General features: G+C 39.7%; 1 protein-coding gene across 1 annotated transcript in view; it reads left to right on the plus strand.

The window, feature by feature from the left end:
• Positions 1 to 1,834: 1,834 nt before the first annotated feature.
• The window catches only part of mapkapk2a (MAPK activated protein kinase 2a), a 39,152-nt gene continuing 22,184 nt past the window's right edge, over positions 1,835 to 18,802 (plus strand). The window contains exon 1 of the mRNA XM_074674118.1: positions 1,835 to 2,588. Within this exon, the coding sequence (XP_074530219.1) occupies positions 2,358 to 2,588 (231 nt within the window). The 5' untranslated portion in view covers positions 1,835 to 2,357. The remainder of the gene's footprint in view (positions 2,589 to 18,802) is intronic.

Consider the following 18,802-nt stretch of genomic DNA (forward strand, 5'->3'; position numbering starts at 1 on the left):
CAGGGTTATTCAAAGAAATGTACCCTTTGTACCAGAACAGTCTTCCACAGGTGTAAATTTACACATTTAAAAGAAGAACAGTCTTCCACAAGCTAATGCATGTGAACTGGCTGAGCAAGAAAATAGTAAGGGAAAGTTTACTCATAGGACAGGCTAATTTCCCTGTTGCTTTTGAGATTTCCCTTCGTTGAAAATCAAAATTAGCCTTTCTCCAGTGTATTTTATTCTTAATTACTTACATTTGACATTAAACAAGGATATAAATAAAAAATAGTTCATTTCAATATTCCATATCTACACTGCGTATTGCATAGCTTTTATATTTATTGATTTATTTAACAAAGATTTTATCTTGCCTTTCAAAGGTAAAAATTCCTCCCTAAATAAAATCTATATCCAAAGAGAATGTACAACAGATACAAATTTTGATTTTTTTCCCACCAACTGAAAAATCAAACCTAGATTAAAAAGACTATGAAGATAAAACAATGCCTTAATAACCAGGTACTATTGATACCCTTTCTGTTTTAGCCATCATGAATTTCTCTCTGTAGACAGGGCTTTGCACCCTCTTTGGATACAACAAAAGATGGGATATTGTGCTTTTTTAGTGTTTATACTACCTCTTCTGTACCCCCAAAGTAGCTTACCCTGATTTACAGCTCAAAAGAATACTTGTTTGTCTAATACTAGTGTTTAAGTAGACCCTCATTCTTTGCTTTTCTGAAACACTTTATTTTACCTGTTGTCACTTTAAGGCTCCCTGCTCCACAAACCCAAACCCTCTGACTTGCCAGCACTGGAGTCCTGTGAGGGGGCAGAGCTATGGTCAGATTTTAGTTTTCAAAACATGTAATGAACCAGCTACAAGATCCTCATTTGATAACCTCATCATTTCAGCAATTCTTGTGAAGGTCTTGTTAAGTTTCTGGGCTATTTTCTAGAACATCATTTAAATCAAGTTATGGAAACATTCAGGGATTTATTTTTACACCATATGAATATGTTGTGGTTTTAAAAATTGCACATATTGGACACCCAGCATTGTTACTTTATATCCATATTTAAAATAAGGACAAACATATACCCCTTCTTTACAACGTATTAGTCAACTGGCAGCATGAACAGTTTTTGGCAGAAGATAAGATTACCATGATATCCATCATAAGCAAAGCCTAGTCAGAAAGTACTAAAAGTTGAAAAAAAAAATTGAAAGAGAGAATTTTTTTTAAAGATCAAAGCAGAGCAAAGCTCACAATTCCAACTCTCAATACAGGAAAAGCAGGAAGAGGGTAAAAGGAAGGGTGTTTTCTGTTATGTTTATCACAAGGGGAATTTTGGGATCAGATACATTTCCGTCTTCCAAAAAGATTCAATTCATAGATAAGTTCTTAACCAACATAATTTTACCAGAGGCAAAAAAATTAACGTTTTAAATGTGTAAATTTACACCTGCATGGTAGAAAGCAGGCTGAAAATTCAAAATTACATTAGCCCATTTCTGCCCCACAGCCTATCTCAATAATGTTGGAGGGTCTCTTCAGAACAGCAGAGGATTACCCTGCTAACTTCAGTGACCTCTGTGGTAAAATTTGATCCCCCTCTCACAACACCCATGGGGTAGACAGTACCAGAGGATATAAATATCGATGTATCAAAAGTGAAACTGCAGTGCTTGATCTTAACTAAATTTAAGTGGTTAAGGCCATAAAGGCGTACCTTAGTTTATGGTCCCTCCTATTTGTCCTGTTATATAAACTCTGTCGATACCTCCACCGTGCTTCTCCTTTAAGCGCAGAAAAACCCCGACCATGACGTCAGTAGTAAAACCTGCTCCTCCTGGGTGTCTGTCCGTCGGAAAGTGAGCTGTGTTTGGCGTGCTAGTGGTCTCCGAGTTCCTCTTTCTCTGTTGTCTGTCGTAGAGTGTTGTTGTCGCAGTTTTAACTTCAGTCGCGAGTTTTTTCGTTGATAATATAAAAACAGCCCAATAACCGATTAATGGGACGTTTTAGAAAAGTTCCTGAAGTGGCTTTTGAGGAACCGGCGGACGGTCGATTGTGGCGGAGATGTTTCAGCTAACCGATAGCTGAGTTGTGTTAGCCCTGAAGCCCGGGTCCATGCTAGCATGCTAACACTAGGCTAATTTAGCCTTAAAACGGCTAACTAAGTGACTTTGTTAACCTGTAACGTCAAAACTACCAGCGGTTATTCCTGAGGCCTGGTTTCTTCACATTTCGTCACAGGACGACCGAGCTAACCCAGGAAGACGACTTGGAGTGTATCTAAAGGGAAAAAAAAGAAGCCCGATAAGTTTTGTGTGAGAGGCGGCTGTTTGTCCCTCACCCAAGACCGAGAGCATGCTGTCCAACGCACAGAACCAGCCACTGTTCCCTCACCCGTCGGGGCAGCAGAACACGGCCGTACAGCAGAACCTTCCAGGCCAGTTCAACGCCAGACCCAGCTTACAGATCAAGAAGAGCGCCATAACTGATGACTACAAGGTGACCAGCCTGGTGCTGGGGCTGGGCATCAATGGCAAGGTGCTTGAAATTTACCAGAAAAAGACTGGAGACAAGTACGCGCTGAAGGTAAGTTATGAGTAAATATAAAAAGTGGAATAGCTTTGACGACTGTGAGACCCCTTGTTGATACTGAAACTTAGTGTCCGCTCATTGTTTGTTTCTGAGATTGTCACCTTTTTCAGTGACAAACCAAAGTAATGCAACACAGGCAACGATATTTCAAGTGTCTTTTTCTTATTTGAAGGGTTGGAAACCTGGTATTATAGGGTAAGCTGACGAATAACTGAGTGGCTAGAAGTCTGAGTAGTACTGTCAGGAAGGGACTATTTCAAGCCTCTGTTGGTGGTCATTTCCTTGTCTCACATTGACAAGTTATGTGATATTGACAGCTGAATGGCCTGGTCTCTAACGCTAAACAAAAACCCCAAAGACATTATTTTCAAGAAGCATATTTCTTTTATCACCAGATAGATTGATAATAAGCAGATTATTTAATTTATTGTTCTGTGAAGCCTCAGTTCTCATCAAATGACCCACAGAGTATTGCAGATGGAAGAATGGGACAAGGTTCCTCAGTCTTGATAATTTCTGCATTAATTAATTGATTTTATTTGTAGTTCAAACCCAAACCATTTAAATGCTGTATTTGTGTATCCTTTAAACCAGTAAATGGTTAACGGGCTTGTACAGTGATTCTAAAGTAAAAGGTGCTTCCTCTCAAAGAAAATATCATCCAGCACCAGTCAATGATTGATGAAGGGCAGACCTCACAACAGCTATCCACACACAGACCACCTAAACGGGACCCAGTGAAGCACTACAGGCTAGTTAAGTTATTGATTCATTGTGAAACAAAGGATAGCATCGTAAAGCTTAAACAAGTTCAGTACATAATCTAGTCCATCTTAATGTCAGCCTGAGAACATCCGGTGTGGTGGTTTAGACTGGAAAGCATTTAAGCTAACTGGGTCACACCTTTTTCCACTGCAAATCTGTGGTCAACTTTTAGACGGCATCAGTCATCGACAACATGTTGAGCGTCATTCTTTTGTTTCAGATATACATTGATATTTTAACCTCAGAAGAGCCTTTGTTGATGCTCTTTACTCACATGGCACAGAGGGCTTACAGGTGTGCTGTGTTGGCCAAAGAGGACAGGCAAAAGGAAAAATTTTCAGTGTTTCCCCTACCATTGTATAGGGGGCAGCCCGCCCCCCCTGGAAGTGGAGTTAATTTTATTTTCCATGAAGCGCCAGATCACAGCACAAGTAATTTAGAGTTACTGCTCTCATAAATCAGGGCTATACCTTTTTTTAATTTAACAGACTAAATTACCTTATGTTAATCTAATTTAACATGACAGGATGTCATTTGTACATTGTTGTGTTCACATTTCTCCTTGTGGTGGTTTGCGCATGGCAAAGTTCTGCCCCAACGCGTTTACAGACACACAAACATGTGCCCGCACACAAAGACAAGCACACTTCATATAGTGGACAGAGAGCTGGGAAAACCACAAGAAACATCTTCAAGCACCTTCTCTATGAAGATGCAACCCCCCCCGACAACGTCACTGCCCCCCAAAGGCTGTAAAAATAGGGAAAACATTGTTTTTCAAATCTATATTTTGACTTACTAGGCCCATTTTAGGCGGTTAAACCCATAGATATGATGTCAAAACGTTGCCATGTCACAAGGCAGAAATCTAATATTTTATAAAACATTTTTTATATCCATATTGAATAGAAGTGAAATGGTTGTTTTTAACACCCCAGTTTACCATATATCCAAATAATCCACTATTAACAGATTAGTTCTAACATTTATAACATCTCTAACATGCCAACTCCTCAGTAAAGAAAGTCACTTTTGGCTGTCCCTGAAGTCACTAAATGACACTGCTGTCTAATTTGCAAAAAATCCATTTTCATGTAACTGTCATGGACTCTGTAGGAGAGACAAATAACGTGGGACGGACAGAAAGGAGTAAAACACAACATCATTTAGAACTACAAATTAACTTTGTTTTGTCCATTCTTGTTTTTTTAAATGTCTAAATATCAACCCTCCTCCTTTATCTGGGCTTGGGACTGGCCGAAGTGACCATAATGAGACACACACTTGGGTGATTCATTTGAATGCAGTTGTCTTCTCTCGAGCAGCAAGAGGAGACTGTCTGTGTTTTGGATTGGGGAGTAACATCAGATTCAACAAACTCCAGAAGATTGCAAGAGTTGTCGTCTTTAAAAAACTGGTCGTAGGGGTCTGAAAAGCCATTAAATGTTGCGACTAAGTCTCTAAGTTGGCAACACTAAGTCGCGGTTTTATCCTCCACTTTCTTGCCGCCGTCATCAGAGCTCACACTGAATCAAAAGTGCTCTGTGACAGCAGAACAACATAATGCCATAGGTACACCCTCTGTCTCTGTCTTCGCCACTCATCATGTACGTAACACACGCTGTACTCCTTCGCCTCGAGTTGCACATGGGTATGATTGGAGCTACATACTCGCTTCAAACTGAGTAGTAAAATGAAGGAAAAAAAATGCAAACTGAACGAAGCAAATGTGCCCCGAACTGAGTGAGGAAACTGAATGATTCAGATTTTTTTTATAAAATGTTCCATCCCTAATATTGAACAGAAATTACCTTTTTCAAAGTAAACTATATGTGTGCATAGATTTAAGAGGGCCACTCACAACAAAACAGGTAAATTTCTGTAGAAAAATAGTCGGGTTGTACAAGATGCCAATCATGCTTTTAGTGTTTCGGCAGCTTCTCTCTAGCTGCCCTGATGACAGCAGGTACTCTATCAGGGTGCATGTGCTGAATGTAAAACTACTCCTCTGAAAGTTGCCTTTTTGGGATTAAAACCAAGCAAGGCTGCCAGCTGAGGGTGTTATTTTATTTTGTATTGTTTTCCAGATAGAGGTGTGATATGAACTGTATTTCCTCAAGTCATTATATGACCCACGCTGCACTTAGTGCACTTTCTGCAGTGTATTGCCTCTCCTCCACTTCTCATTGACACATATAACAATGAGTACAGGTTACCAATATTTGACTCACAGCACAAAAATAATTGGTGATAAAACAAATCCAAACTCAGTTTGTTGTCAAGAGAGAAACGTTTTTCCAGTGTTTCAGTAGCCTATATGATGACGCTGTGTGTGATACACTCCTAGATTTTGGACCTTCAATTTGCATTCCCTTCGGCGCTGCACTTAACTGTTTCAGTACACTATGCATCAAACCAAAAGTGCTGTAACAGATCAATGTCAATCCCCGTACCTTTGCACCTCCTAGTAATGATATCTTTATATTGGTCCATCAGTGGTAAAGTGCTGCCTGGCTCATAGAAGGCCGACTTTGTCTTATGAACAGATAAAGTATTAGTTAAACTTGGAAACCATAAAGCACATCTTGAAGATGGTTTCATTTATGTCAAAGTGTTATCTTTTTAAATTATTATTTTTTAAAAAAGTTGCCTCTAATTGGCAATGTGTTTTCATAAAGAGACGATAAATAAACAGCTCTGTCAAAAAGTAAGAGCTTATACAGTGTGATTTGCCAGTTTAGCAGAGTAAAGGACGAACAGCTGCACCAGCGAAAAGTGTCAGTGTTCATGAAGGTGGTCAACAGCTCACAGTGAGCAGAAATGAAGTTTCAGGTTCTTGGACCAGTAAAAAAAACAGAGCAAACAGTCCGAAATATTCTTTTACTGTTCATCAGTGAGGGTGTAGATAAAACTATGTAAATCAACAATGTATTCTGAAATTTAACTCAAACAAACTGGAATTATTTTTTAATGGTTTAATGAGTGTGTTGGAACAACCAATGTGTTTTCTTTACAACAAACAGATGTTCGCCAACCGTTCCTATATTTTTCAGGTTTGTAGTCTGAGACCAAATTTTGTATATACGACAAATGTTTACCGCCAATATGTACAATACTTAAAACATCTGGGACGTTAGACAGAACTGAACAGCAGTTTTAAAACAGACTGTGTGGAAAAAACAAGTAAAAAAGAAGATTTCAATTTGTTGGTTCCTCTACAAAAAGAAACATGTTCTTGATGTAAATAATATTTTTGCTTTGGTGACTAAAATAACGTAAAACAGGGAACTAGGGCTGTGCCACATCAGACAGTCCACTAATAAACCTGTAAAAAAACAAGTGCCATATCATGACGTCAGTGATATTGTGACAACTTGAAGTAAAAGGCTTTAGACCCTTTATAGTGTAAGAGCATAGTGACTCAGTGTTGAGGTAGACTTGTGTTCTCCTCTCTCAAAGTTGACGTCAGTTGATAACCCCAACAGAAAGTGGGCGTGTTTCTTGCACTGATCCTCTTTGGGTCTGCCTGGGGCTTCAGCGTCGGTTATGTGCTGATATATTTCAACTCAGGTGACTTGACACAAGCTCAGCAGGGAGTAATATCTCTATCACGTTGGCTCTACCCACTTGAAGGTGGAGGTGTATTTTAAGCGGATACATAATGCTAAGCTTAAACAACTATTAAAGAGTGCACGCTTTTCCTCTATCCTATATTATAATTTCAGATTTCCATAAAAATAATGAAATAATAAACAGCCCACCACCTGTACCTACATTTACATCAGGGATGCACCGTTCTCAACACTGGTATAGGCTGTATCCAGCCCCCTGAAGCTGAATCAAATATTGGTGGGAAAGCGCTGATCCAAACTTGACACTGAGGTTAAACTGAGTTCGTCATCAAGGTATAAAAGTTTACAATTGGATATTGATTTCTGTAAGTTCTGAAGCACTTTCTTACCAAGCTACAGGTAAACATGTTAACACTCTATAGTTTGAATAAATATCAACCTCAGTAATTCCATATGTACTCATTTTTATCTTTTACTCAAAACATTACCAGACCTTTCCCACAGTAGAGCATGCAAGTTGTTATTTTCACATTGGTGTCAGATCGGTATTGGTTGATACCCAAAGCCCAGGTTTTGGTATCAGAACCAGAAAAATTGTTTCAGTGAATCCCTGATATACATGTCATAAATCTGACTGGACGTGTTGCCTCACAGCCTGGGCTGCTTCGTGGAACAGTATGACACAAAACACAGGTTGTCTGGAAACAGTGGTTTTTCCAAACTAGCGAACACGCAACAGTAATTTAAAGGCACCCATGTGAGATGATGTTAAAGGCAGGATTTCCCTCCTCCTCCTCATATAACCTTTACAGTTGTTAAAAACTTTTTGCACTCTGGAGCTGTCTTCCATCTTTATAGCTTCTTTCTGTTGTTGTGAAACAGACTGTTGCCAAACACATTTGTCCCCTTCATTGATGACCTAATCAAAAACCGTTCTTGTCTCTTCACCGATGTCAGCTGACTCAGCTCCATCTCACTCATTAAGTTTGCAGTGTTCAATCTGTCAGCCTGGCTGGAGGTGATATCACCTTGTAAAACTTGGAAGCTGTCTCCTGAAGAACTTTTGTTGCTCACAGTGCAGCTGAATAAACTGAGACACAGAGAAACCCTTAAGTCCTGGGATTTCCTGACATTTGGGTTTCTCTACTGTTTTTATGTGTTGTTCTTGATAAATTCTGTAGCAGGGAGTCAATGTCAGAGCCTTGTCTGAGTCAAAGTGCGGTGCCTCTCTGTGCTGATTGGTCTGACTTTAAAATGTTCTGCCACACACACAGGCTGTCAGAGGGTGTGAGGCATCTTGGGTATCGTCTTACAGGGACTGCATTTATATTCATACCAGAAACCGTGTTATCCGGAGCAATCAGGTGAAGGCCACACTCTGACCTAAAATAGCCCCGTTAAAAACATGAGGGTGTGGGTTGCTTTGCTGTAAGAAAATGAAATCCTTTCATAAAGTTCAGAAAGAATGTCACACTTAACTAGTTTGGCAACTACAAAATGCCAACACACTGCATGATGTTACGCCTCAGGGCTATATTTGCATCAGAGGTTGGCTGTAGTAGTGTCAGAGTTTGTGCAGTAAACAGAAGAATAACGCACTCCATGCAGCAAGGTGTCCCATTCTAAACTTGAACACAACACACTCTGTTCCTAGATAACATTGCAGAGTAGCTAAGGTCAACATCTTTGCCAGACTGCGCTGTACTGTGTGATGTAAACCTCAGTGTCGAGACCTCGCTGGGCCACTGTGCTCGTCTTATATCAGTGGAACAAGTGGGCTGAGGTTTTCAATGCAGTGGTTACTTTTTGTTCTTGTGAGGCGGGAAGATGAACACACACACTGCCACTCTGGAGTGATGTTTTGCGGGGGACAAGGCAACTTAGTTTTTACTTGGAATGGGTATTTTTAATATTGAGAGTCATGAAATCAAGCATTTTGTAAATTATATCTAGTGTTTGTTCGTTTGTCCCCTTTCTTTAAATTTATTATTTGTTTGTAGCCGTACACCAGTTTTAGAGGTGTCAATGTCCTGTGCTCTATGCTCTCACAACAGTGTAATGACAACCCCTGTTATTTCCCCATGTTGGGGCTTTTCTTTCCCAATTTGTCTTTGATTGCAGAGGTTTTTTTCCAAAAGCAAAGCCAATGATTTTTGCCAGGCATTTTAACTCCAAAAACAAGGTTGTGGCTGCCTTAAGGTGCAAAGTTATCGTGGAGTGTGGTGAACAGGCTGTAGATCTATGATGGCGTGATTTGATGCGTCTACTTCTCCAAAAGTTCAGTTCCTTTAATGAAGCCACAACAGGGCAGTCCTTGCAGGCATGCAAGTTAAGCATGTTTAACGAATACAGTGAGGACAGTGCAATTATTAATATTGTGCAAAAGAATAAAAAGATGATTTTTGAAATTGTAGATGTGTCAGAAATTTTTAAACCTAATGTGTTAAAACGCTTCGGTTTCCATGTGTCCAGAAATGAGAAATGAGAAATTTTCCCCTTCACAAAACAATATGCAGCTATACCTTAAAGTGATACTCCGGGATGGAACAAGTTGGGTCCTATCACAAGGTTTAGGGCAGAAATTACCCCTACAGCAGTGTTTTTGTGCAGTAGAAGCCCAGAGCGCTCACATCAAACACTCCCTCCCTGCTCCTCTGCCGGCTTCCTCTGCGTTCAGACGGGGCCAATTTTTACTTGACCAAAAACACAAATAAACGGACTCCCACCAAAAAAATCTGATATCGGTCTGCATTCACGCTTTATTTAGGGAATTTTCATCGCGTTACTTTCACACAAAAACACTGCTAAACTAGAAAAGCAATTTCTGAAGAAATTGCGCTGTGAATGCAGAATGCTGAAGCAGCTTGCGCTGAACTGCTAATGCAGAATGCTGAACATGGATGACTGAAGATATGTCTGAAAATGGCTGAATGAAGTCTTAAATAACTCGCGCTGAAATGCTACAGCAGAAGCTGAACATGAACGACTGAAGATGTGTCTGAAAATGGTTGAATGAAGTCATGCAAGGCTTGCACTGAAATGCTTATGCAGAACGCTGAACATGAATGACTGAAGATGTGTCTTAAAATGGTTGAATGAAGTCTTGAAAAGCTTGTGCTCAACTGCTGATGCAGAATGCTGATCATGAATGACTGAGGATATGTCTGAAAATTGTTTAAAGAAGTCCTGTAAAAGCTTGCGCTCAACTGCTAATGCAGAATGCTAAATTAACCTGCCATGAACTCTTGGATGAGAGGAAATAAATGGACAATAAATTGAATGGATGAATGAATTTAAAGTTGAAATGGTTGCGTGTATTCAAAAATTAAAGGAATTAATCAAATTTTAAAAAACATTGATGGAAATAATGACCTGACTGAGGGTAAATGTATGTCGGCTATCTTAAACCCTGTTAAAATGTAATCCTGTGTGTCCTATGTGTTAGTTTTTTAACCATGTAAGCCTGTAGGCTGAGGCCCATCTGAAGCCACATGTTGCCATGGTGATCATTGTTTACCAACTGCCATCAGAGAGCTGGTGGAGTCTGTTGATTCCCAACACATTCCCTTTGAAATCAGGGTGTAAAGGTGCTTGCAATTCTGACAAAAAGAATGATCATGAAGCATGAATCAGTGTAATCTAAAATTGGATTTAAAAGTTTGAATGGCTGAATCAATTCAAGAATTAAAGGAAGGGATTTAAATTTAAAGAAAAAAATCTAGGAAAATAAGGAGCTGACTCAGGGAAATGGAAGTCAAATGCTGTTAAAGTGTTATTCTTTTGCCCTGTGTGTGTGTGTGTGTGTGTGTGTGTGTGTGTGTGTGTGTGTGTGTGTGTGTGTGTGTGTGTGTGTGTGTGTGTGTGTGTGTGTGTGTGTGTGTGTGTGTGTGTGTGTGTGTGTGTTCAATCATGTAAACCTGTCTGCTGAGACTTATCTGAAGCCAGATTTTGCATTGGTGATCAATGATAAATTAACAGACACATGCTTGTCATTGTTCCTGGATGTTTTGATGAGTTACTATAAACAGCTGCATGAGATCAAAGGTTTCCACGGTGACCAGCTCGTCAAGGGCAGCAGGTGCAGGTGCACAACTTTGCCCTTCTTACTGTAATCTTCTGAAGATTTTGTGGCAAAGCAAGAGTCCGAATCTCCTGTCACTTTGCCAAAACCGTGAGGGCTAGAATTAAAATGAACACACCGTAGGAATCCTGAGACTCAGAGGAAGCTGTCCGGCTAAATTTCATGCATGAAGGTCAAGAAACGAACCCACGAGAGCGATAGATAGATGAGGGAAAAATTTACTGATATCTGAGAAAACCCCTCAGGAAATAACATGGAGGTATATGGGGATTTTTTTGAACTTCTCATGACAGTTGGCCATTTTGTGAAAAAGTGCTCCATCCTTTTGCTTTAAAAACCACTTTGTCAGAAGCAGGACAAGACTACTTACATGCTGAGGGCTTATTTGTGTTGATAGCTCAAAAAATGTGGCCAAGAGAGCAGTTTACCCAGAAGTTTCTCAGGTCTTGTTTCCCCCTCTCCGTGCTCTGTCGTTTGAATCTCCCACTCTGAGCTGAAACATTCCGTCCAATACACACCAATGTTAAACGGCTCGAAGAGCTGAAATGCATCATGACCTTTGAAGGGTCATTGTGAAGAAACTATGAATGCTAGGAAACATTTGAAACCCACTGAATGAAGCCAAAAGATAGCTGAATATTTTGAAGTTTGAATGGAGTTTGTAGCTGAATGTATGACTGAATGAGGAGGGTTTTAAGCAGGCTGAGAAAATGTCCTGAAGGGAGAAAATTTTGAAAATTCCCCATTCATCTCTATGTGACCAAAATTTCGTAAATCGTCGAATATCTCGGAAATTATTCGTGAAAAGTTTCTGAAAAGTCATAGCCCCCTTGTCCCCACTGAAACACACGTTTTGAAGTTTGAACGGTGAAAATCGGTTGAAGTTTGCTGGAGTTTTAGCGGTCCAAAAAAACGGGCGGAAGAATGAAGAAGAAGAATAAATTTTTTTGTCACAGAAGAACATATGCTGTGAATGCATTGCTGCATTCACAGCAATAAGGCTGAGTGCAGAGGAAACCAGCAGATGAGCAGGGAGGGGGTGTTTGGTGCGAGCGCTCTGGGCTTCTGCTGCACAAAAACACTGCTGTAGGGGTAATTTGTGCCCTAAACCTTGTGATAGGACCCAACTTGTTCCATCCTGGAGTATCACTTTAAGACACCGTCCTTACTGTGGGGGGATCCAAATTATATATATATATATATATATATATATATATATATATATATATATATATATATATATATATAAATTCTGTCACCTCATTGTGAATCCAGAAATCCAGCCAAGCCAAAAGACTAAAGGCAATGCTTTACAACCTCACCTCCTCAGGGCACCGCAAAAGGTCAAGAGTTTACAACACGTATCACTAAATGTAGCCAAAGACATTTTCTGTATTCAGCATTGAACGACTCGCAAACTTGATGGAGCCAAAGGATACATTTCTATCAAAGCCATACTTCAGTTGATTGTTACTACCGGCTCTTAACTCAGAGAAAAGTTACACAGAGCCTCAGGCAAGCAAAGAATACCATGTATGGGTCAGCTTACCGGAGTTGGCTAGTCAGTTCTAGCCCTTTGGGGCTAGAACTGACTAGCCAACTCCTGAATTTGTCAAAACATTTTAATTTCCATGTAAAATATGACCATTTTTACTTTGTCGTCTTGTAAATGGTTGTGTTAGGATACTGATGGACAAGTTTAATTTGGCTCTAGTTCATTATTTGAGTGATAATAAATGACGGTTTCTTACCTTAACCTGTAATGGAGCTTAATGTGGCCAAATGTAATAGCCCACAGTATCAGAGGCATACCTGTCTAAACTTGCTGAGAATTAAAGATTCAGTCCATCTGTCAAAGAAAGCTGGATGTATTTAAGAGCACTACATGTCTACTTCTGTCAGGCTCACACATTTCCTCCTGCTGTTTCCTCTCAGTTGTCTTCTACATGTGTATTTTGCTCTGATTGCTGCCTCCATGCCAGTAAAAGATTTGATTGCCAGATCAGGCAATCAAAGTAATTAACATCAAACTCATTCAGTGGGTGATTCTTTGTAGAGGTGAAAAAATTTGCACTGTTTGAATTTGACTTAAATGACTCCATTTTAAATTCATCCCATATATCGACACCGTATCAACCTTTACTGTAAACTTGAATTATTTCTGCTCAATTGGGTGATGTATCCTAATTTGGCAGATGTCCAAAATGTCTCACCACATTGACGAAAGCTCAGACAAGTCTTTTGATTTACTGGTGGTGGCTCACATAAACAGTTTTACTGCTCACTGTACAGTACTATCATCTCTGATCGAAACAGGTGTTCGCCACTGACTCTCCATGTCTGGTTTTGCCTTATTTGGAAAGTTACTCAGAAGATGTGTCATTGCCCTGATTTCATCAGAGACATGACTAACTGTTTTGGCCACATCAGTGTTAGAGAACTTGTGTTTATGGCAGCCAGGGTTTATTGGTGGCTGAACAACTACATTTGATGACAAATTAAAGTATTATTAGAGTGACTTCTCCAAGGAGACAAAATCAGTTTTCCATGGTCAAAAATGTAGTGGACTGTTTTTCCATGTGTAAACTTCAGTTGATTAACCCACACACTGACACTGCAGAGATACACTGTCTTTTTTGTCCGTTCTGTAAATGGATTCAATACACAGTGATCTGTTTGTTTACATCTGACATAAATAGACACCCTTTACTCAATACTTTATGGAAGCAGCTTTGTTAGTGGTCACAGCCTCCTGACACCTTAAGTATGAAGCTACAAGCTTAGCACACCTGGATTTGGGGCCACTTCCCCCAGAATGAGTTTCTCTCATTCTACTTTGTAAATCCTCTTAAGGTCAGGTTGAAAAGGGCACAGCTATTTTCATCTTTTTCCAGAGATGTTCAATCAGGTTCAAGTCCTGGTTCTGGCTGGGCCACTCAAGGACACTGAGAGACTTATCCTGAAGCCACTCCTTTGTCGTCTTGGCTGTGTGCTCAGGGTTGCTGTCCTATTGGGAGGTGAACATTTGCCACAGTCCGGCTCATCTCTTTTATGCAAGCTCTTTAATCAAAATATCTTAAATGCAAAAACATAACTTAAGTTATCCGTGGATTTTCAGATGTACTGCTTTAATGTAATACAGGGAAATTGTACATTTATTATAATTATTATTTCATTGTCAGATTACAGTTTTTTATTCTTGTTATTCTTGATTAATCTCTGACTTCTCAGAGAGTTCCAGTGTCCTGGCTTAAACTTGGGTCCTGAAGTAAAACAGTTTAGAGTTGGGAACTTGGAGAGGATGCTGGAGAGTCAAAACTGAAGCACTTCATAATGCTGGATGGTTTTCTTGTTTTTATGACAGGTGGTCTTATAATAATCAAAATCCAGAGCAAGTGCACTCTTGTCTCGCAGAAAACACAGCAGGTTTTTTTTTGACAGTTTTGACTTGGTAAAACTTGGATGTGCCAATGTGGAAGTCAGTTGGTGAGGTAAACACACCTGTCAAGGCTTCACTGACAAAAGAGGAAGTGACACCATTTGCCAATTCTATTGAGGGTTTTGTTCTTGTCTGTAAGACGAGGATTTCCCTTTATTTCTCTTTGACTACTGTTTAACAGAGGAATTTAGTTTGCTGTAGGGATGACCACCATTCACACTGTATGAGCCTAGTACTCACACAGTCGAGGCTCGTTAGAGCCTGATATGTAGCAACAACACAAAAATGTAATAAAACAATGTAATAAAATCTGGGATGTGATAACTGGTCGATAATGTAGCAAAAGTTAAGGCCAAAATATAGTAATACCCAATATGTAAAAACTTGTTACATTTTGAGTTTTACTACATTTTTCAAGTTGAATTTTAGTTTCAGCCCTTTTGTTGCATTATTGAACAGTTATTAATTTTTTGGTTTTATTAAATTTTTCTGATAACATTTTGTGTCATTGTTACAAATAGGGCTCTATTTCTAGCCAGGCTGATTAAAATTAAAGGTTTGTTTGAGATACAGAGAAAGTGCCAGGCCCAAGACTTGATCATAAGATGGTGAGAAAAAAAGGAAGGAAAAGTGGGCAGGGACAGAGGAAGGGAGTTGTTTTCTGTTGAGTACTTTTGATTTTCCTTTAGTTTTCTCACTGTTCATTTCTTTGAGTTGTCTTTCAGGAGTGTTTTTTTCTTACATGGAATAGAAAGCTCTTACTTATCCATGTGAGGTCTATCAAGCCTGATTAAGCAAGAGCAAAATTTCCCAGCTCTACACATACCAATCATTTTTTTATCTGCCTCGTAGGTGAGGAGCAGATTTGACTCATCAACACAGCATTTCTTGGTGTCACATTTCTAGTTACATGGAAATGCCTTTCACAAAAACCCTTTTCACTGAGAACATGCACATCCTGACTGTTTTAAATGGGCAGATTTTTTCTGCTCTATTGTTGCTGGACTAACAGTAATGCTTGTATCAAGTCAATCAGTGCAATCAGTCAAATCTCCTCCCAATGCTAACACACAAACACAAGTTGATTAATTCCAAAACTCAAATCTGGACAAAAAACAAAAGTAACCCTGAAGTGGTGAGGGTTGATACAAACTCAGCTAATACAAACAGATATGTAAGTATTTTCAATTTATATCAACATTTGTGAAATAAATGATTGTGATGTTCCTTTTGCTGGGGGACTTAAATCTGATGTTTACTTCAAAAGAAGAGCGGATTTACTTTTTCTGTTCTGAGTTCCCTCATCTGTATATCCTTGATAAGAAAATGATAAACAATAAACAGGACGTTGAAGTGGAACTCCAACTTAGTGCCAACTTTATTACATGAACTCACAGGCACAGCCAGACAAATTTTATCAGCAACCTCTGCTTTATGGGTGCAGGTACATCTTGAAGGGCATATGGTTCAAAAAGGAAAAAAACTTTTTTTTAAAAAAACAGAGATATGTTTTTGTGTTTTCGCCATTTACTTAATCAAAACAGTCCTCTGGCTCACTGGTCAGTGAAGGGAAATACTGTCAACTGGAAAGTGAAAGGAAATGTCTCCGTCATCTCTTGTAAGGATTAAACAACGAGGAAGCGTGCATTAGACCGTTCTAAGGCACTCCGCGGAGTAACACCACTCCGCTGCGCTGCGCGTCGTGGTGTTCCCACTCCACGTCGTGCCTTAGAACGATCTAATGCACGCTTCCTCGTTGTTTAATCCTTACATGTTGATGTTTTTTTTTTTAAATTTTTACAATTTTATTTGTAAAGGACTGCTCTGTACGAGGAGGTGGCTTAACCAGCAGACTAACCCCAAATTCCCACATACTTTGGGCTTGCGGTGGTCCTGCTCCATCAGACATCCACCCTTTTGTGTTGGAACTGTCTCTGAAGCTGAACGCAGCACAGGACACTCCATCGTGGCTAGATACGCAAGATCATAGGAGAACCACGTTCCCACAGAAATTGTGAAACTACACAACAACCATGTATAAATAAATAACATGTAAACAACAGGCACTTTACCTCTCAGAGATTAATTTGCAGTTCACTTTGAGTTCATTTTGTGATTTTTTGCTTGGAAGCCCGAACATGGTGCTTTACTTGAAATCAACTGGAAACTATAGACTCACGGTGTATGAAACAGAACGGAGATGTAGTGCGTCGGAGATGGACTGCACTGCGAGCTGTGTGATTGCAATGATTGATTAGAGTGGCAGCTAAGTACAGAGTAGTGCTTGGTGCTGACGGACTGCAGCAAGCACAGAGTACGTGTGAAATGTGACAAGCCTGCGCCTGATCAATAAATATTTTGAAAGTATCGATATCAGGTTCACCAAAATTCAAAGTGTTCCCAAGTAGTTGAGATTTAAGATTTCTCTTTCACCTTTAGTTGAAAAAAGCTGATTTTGCCTCGCAAACATTAGAAATAAAAAACTGGTTGAGATCCAGCATTTTAATGCTACAACAGCTAGATTATTTAGCTGGATGTCAAAATCATTAAACTGTTTTTACAATTGGTTTTTGTGTGGATATTTAAAAAAAAAAAAAAAGACACCCTAACACTTTTGAAAAAGTTAGTGTCCTGATGTATGCGTCTCCATTATCGGACTAGAACAGCAAGCTTTTCAATGAACTCTTCAGTAGAGGTGTGGTCGACTTCTCTGATGGTTGCCATGCCTATGTCTTGCAAATGCCGGCCTCGCTACAAGCAACTGATCCCTTAAGAGATCTTAATTGAAGCCTGTGATGATGACGTTCTGTGATCTTATTTTTTTTGCAGATCACTGTACAAATATTTTTGCGACACATGTCACAAACAAACAGATTAGTTTTCGGAAAAAAAAGCTTCTTTGGTAAACATTTGTCTTGGTGTTGTAAGCTCCTTTGACATAATGTGATTTACAGGATTGTAGTTTGTATGGTTTGTGATTGCATGTAATGCCCCTCCTTCCCCCTCACACACATTCTGACACAAGTCCACGAGCACACGGTGTTTACCACTTAGTCCTTCCTGTGTAGCTTCCCTCTGTGTTGTTGGGTGTAGTATGTTGAAAAGGAAGTGGTTGTGGTTGTTACAGATGGACTCAGAAGTATCTGGCCAACTGCATCTGATATCAAATCCTTTCTTGTAACTCTGAAACTTGCATGTGTAAGCATGTGAGTGCTTTCTTGGCTGTTAAAGGTAAACACAACTCTTCCAGAGTCTAGGCTTTTTTCATTGCTGTGTCATGATGAGTATCTGAATAGGAAGTGAAGAGGTCGGAAAGTGCTGCGCTGTCAACTTTAAAGGGAAGCGAATGTGCTTCTGTCTCCATGAGTTCATTCATCAGTTCACTTTGTGAATAGGTTGCTTTCTTTCTGACAATGAATTACTGATTATCAGGACAACAGATATCTCATCCTTTATTATGTTAATGTGGCTGAACAATAAGTTTTAACTAGTCTACTTGATGAGAACAAAGCAAAGTTGAAAAGTTGTTGGAAAATTGTTGGAAAGTTTTATTGGGGTTCAGGTGCCAGACTGTCTCTTGTTAAGGATCAGCAACTTCCTGAAGACTTTGCACCTTACATGTGTTCTGGTTTGTACTCTGACCCCATAGTTTGTTGAGTCGTGTGGTTGTACTGGAAAAATGTGTATAAATGTACACATTTTTGTTTTTGATTGGCTTATTTGAACAATGAAACCACAAAAACCATCTTCTGCATCAGACACAGAAGGGGATTCACACCGTGAATCATAGTGTGACAGAAGGGAGGAGGGTGGAAAGCCAGCTCTCTGTGACTCTCACAGGTAGAGACTCTCAGAAGTGTCAGCTGCCTCCTGTGTGTCTGACAGATCTTTTCAGCAGTGACCTGTCTTTTATCCATCTTAGTCAACACAACTCCTGCTGCTCTCTTTTGAAAGAAAGATGTTTATCTCCTTCTTCCTTTCCATGTAGATCTGTCGGCCTGGTGTCAGGAAGTGAGACAGTGGTATCTGTGTGTCTTACAGATGTCTTTTCTCTTGTATCCCCCGAGACATGGAGCTCTGTTGTGTGCCAGGACACCTGCTGGCTAATGATGCTCACCTGACAAAACTAGCATTCTGTCTTTGCATTAAAGAGGGGACCGGCTTGTAGTGTCCTGTGATTTTGATGGAGAATTCTTGATCAGTTTGTCTCTGAGTAAAAAGAGTGAATGGGGTGAAACAGTGTTTGGCTGTGGGTACAGGCAGCACCTGTCTTGATCTTTGTCTGGTTCTGTGATCACAAAAAGCTACACTGCACCCTCATTTCCAGAAATGTCAGCCATTGTCTTCTCCT

The sequence above is a fragment of the Halichoeres trimaculatus genome, unplaced genomic scaffold (assembly GCF_033239565.1).
Source record: "Halichoeres trimaculatus isolate MK-OKI-2021-1 unplaced genomic scaffold, fHalTri1.1 fHalTri1_scaffold_1, whole genome shotgun sequence".
Classification (NCBI taxonomy): domain Eukaryota; kingdom Metazoa; phylum Chordata; class Actinopteri; order Labriformes; family Labridae; genus Halichoeres; species Halichoeres trimaculatus.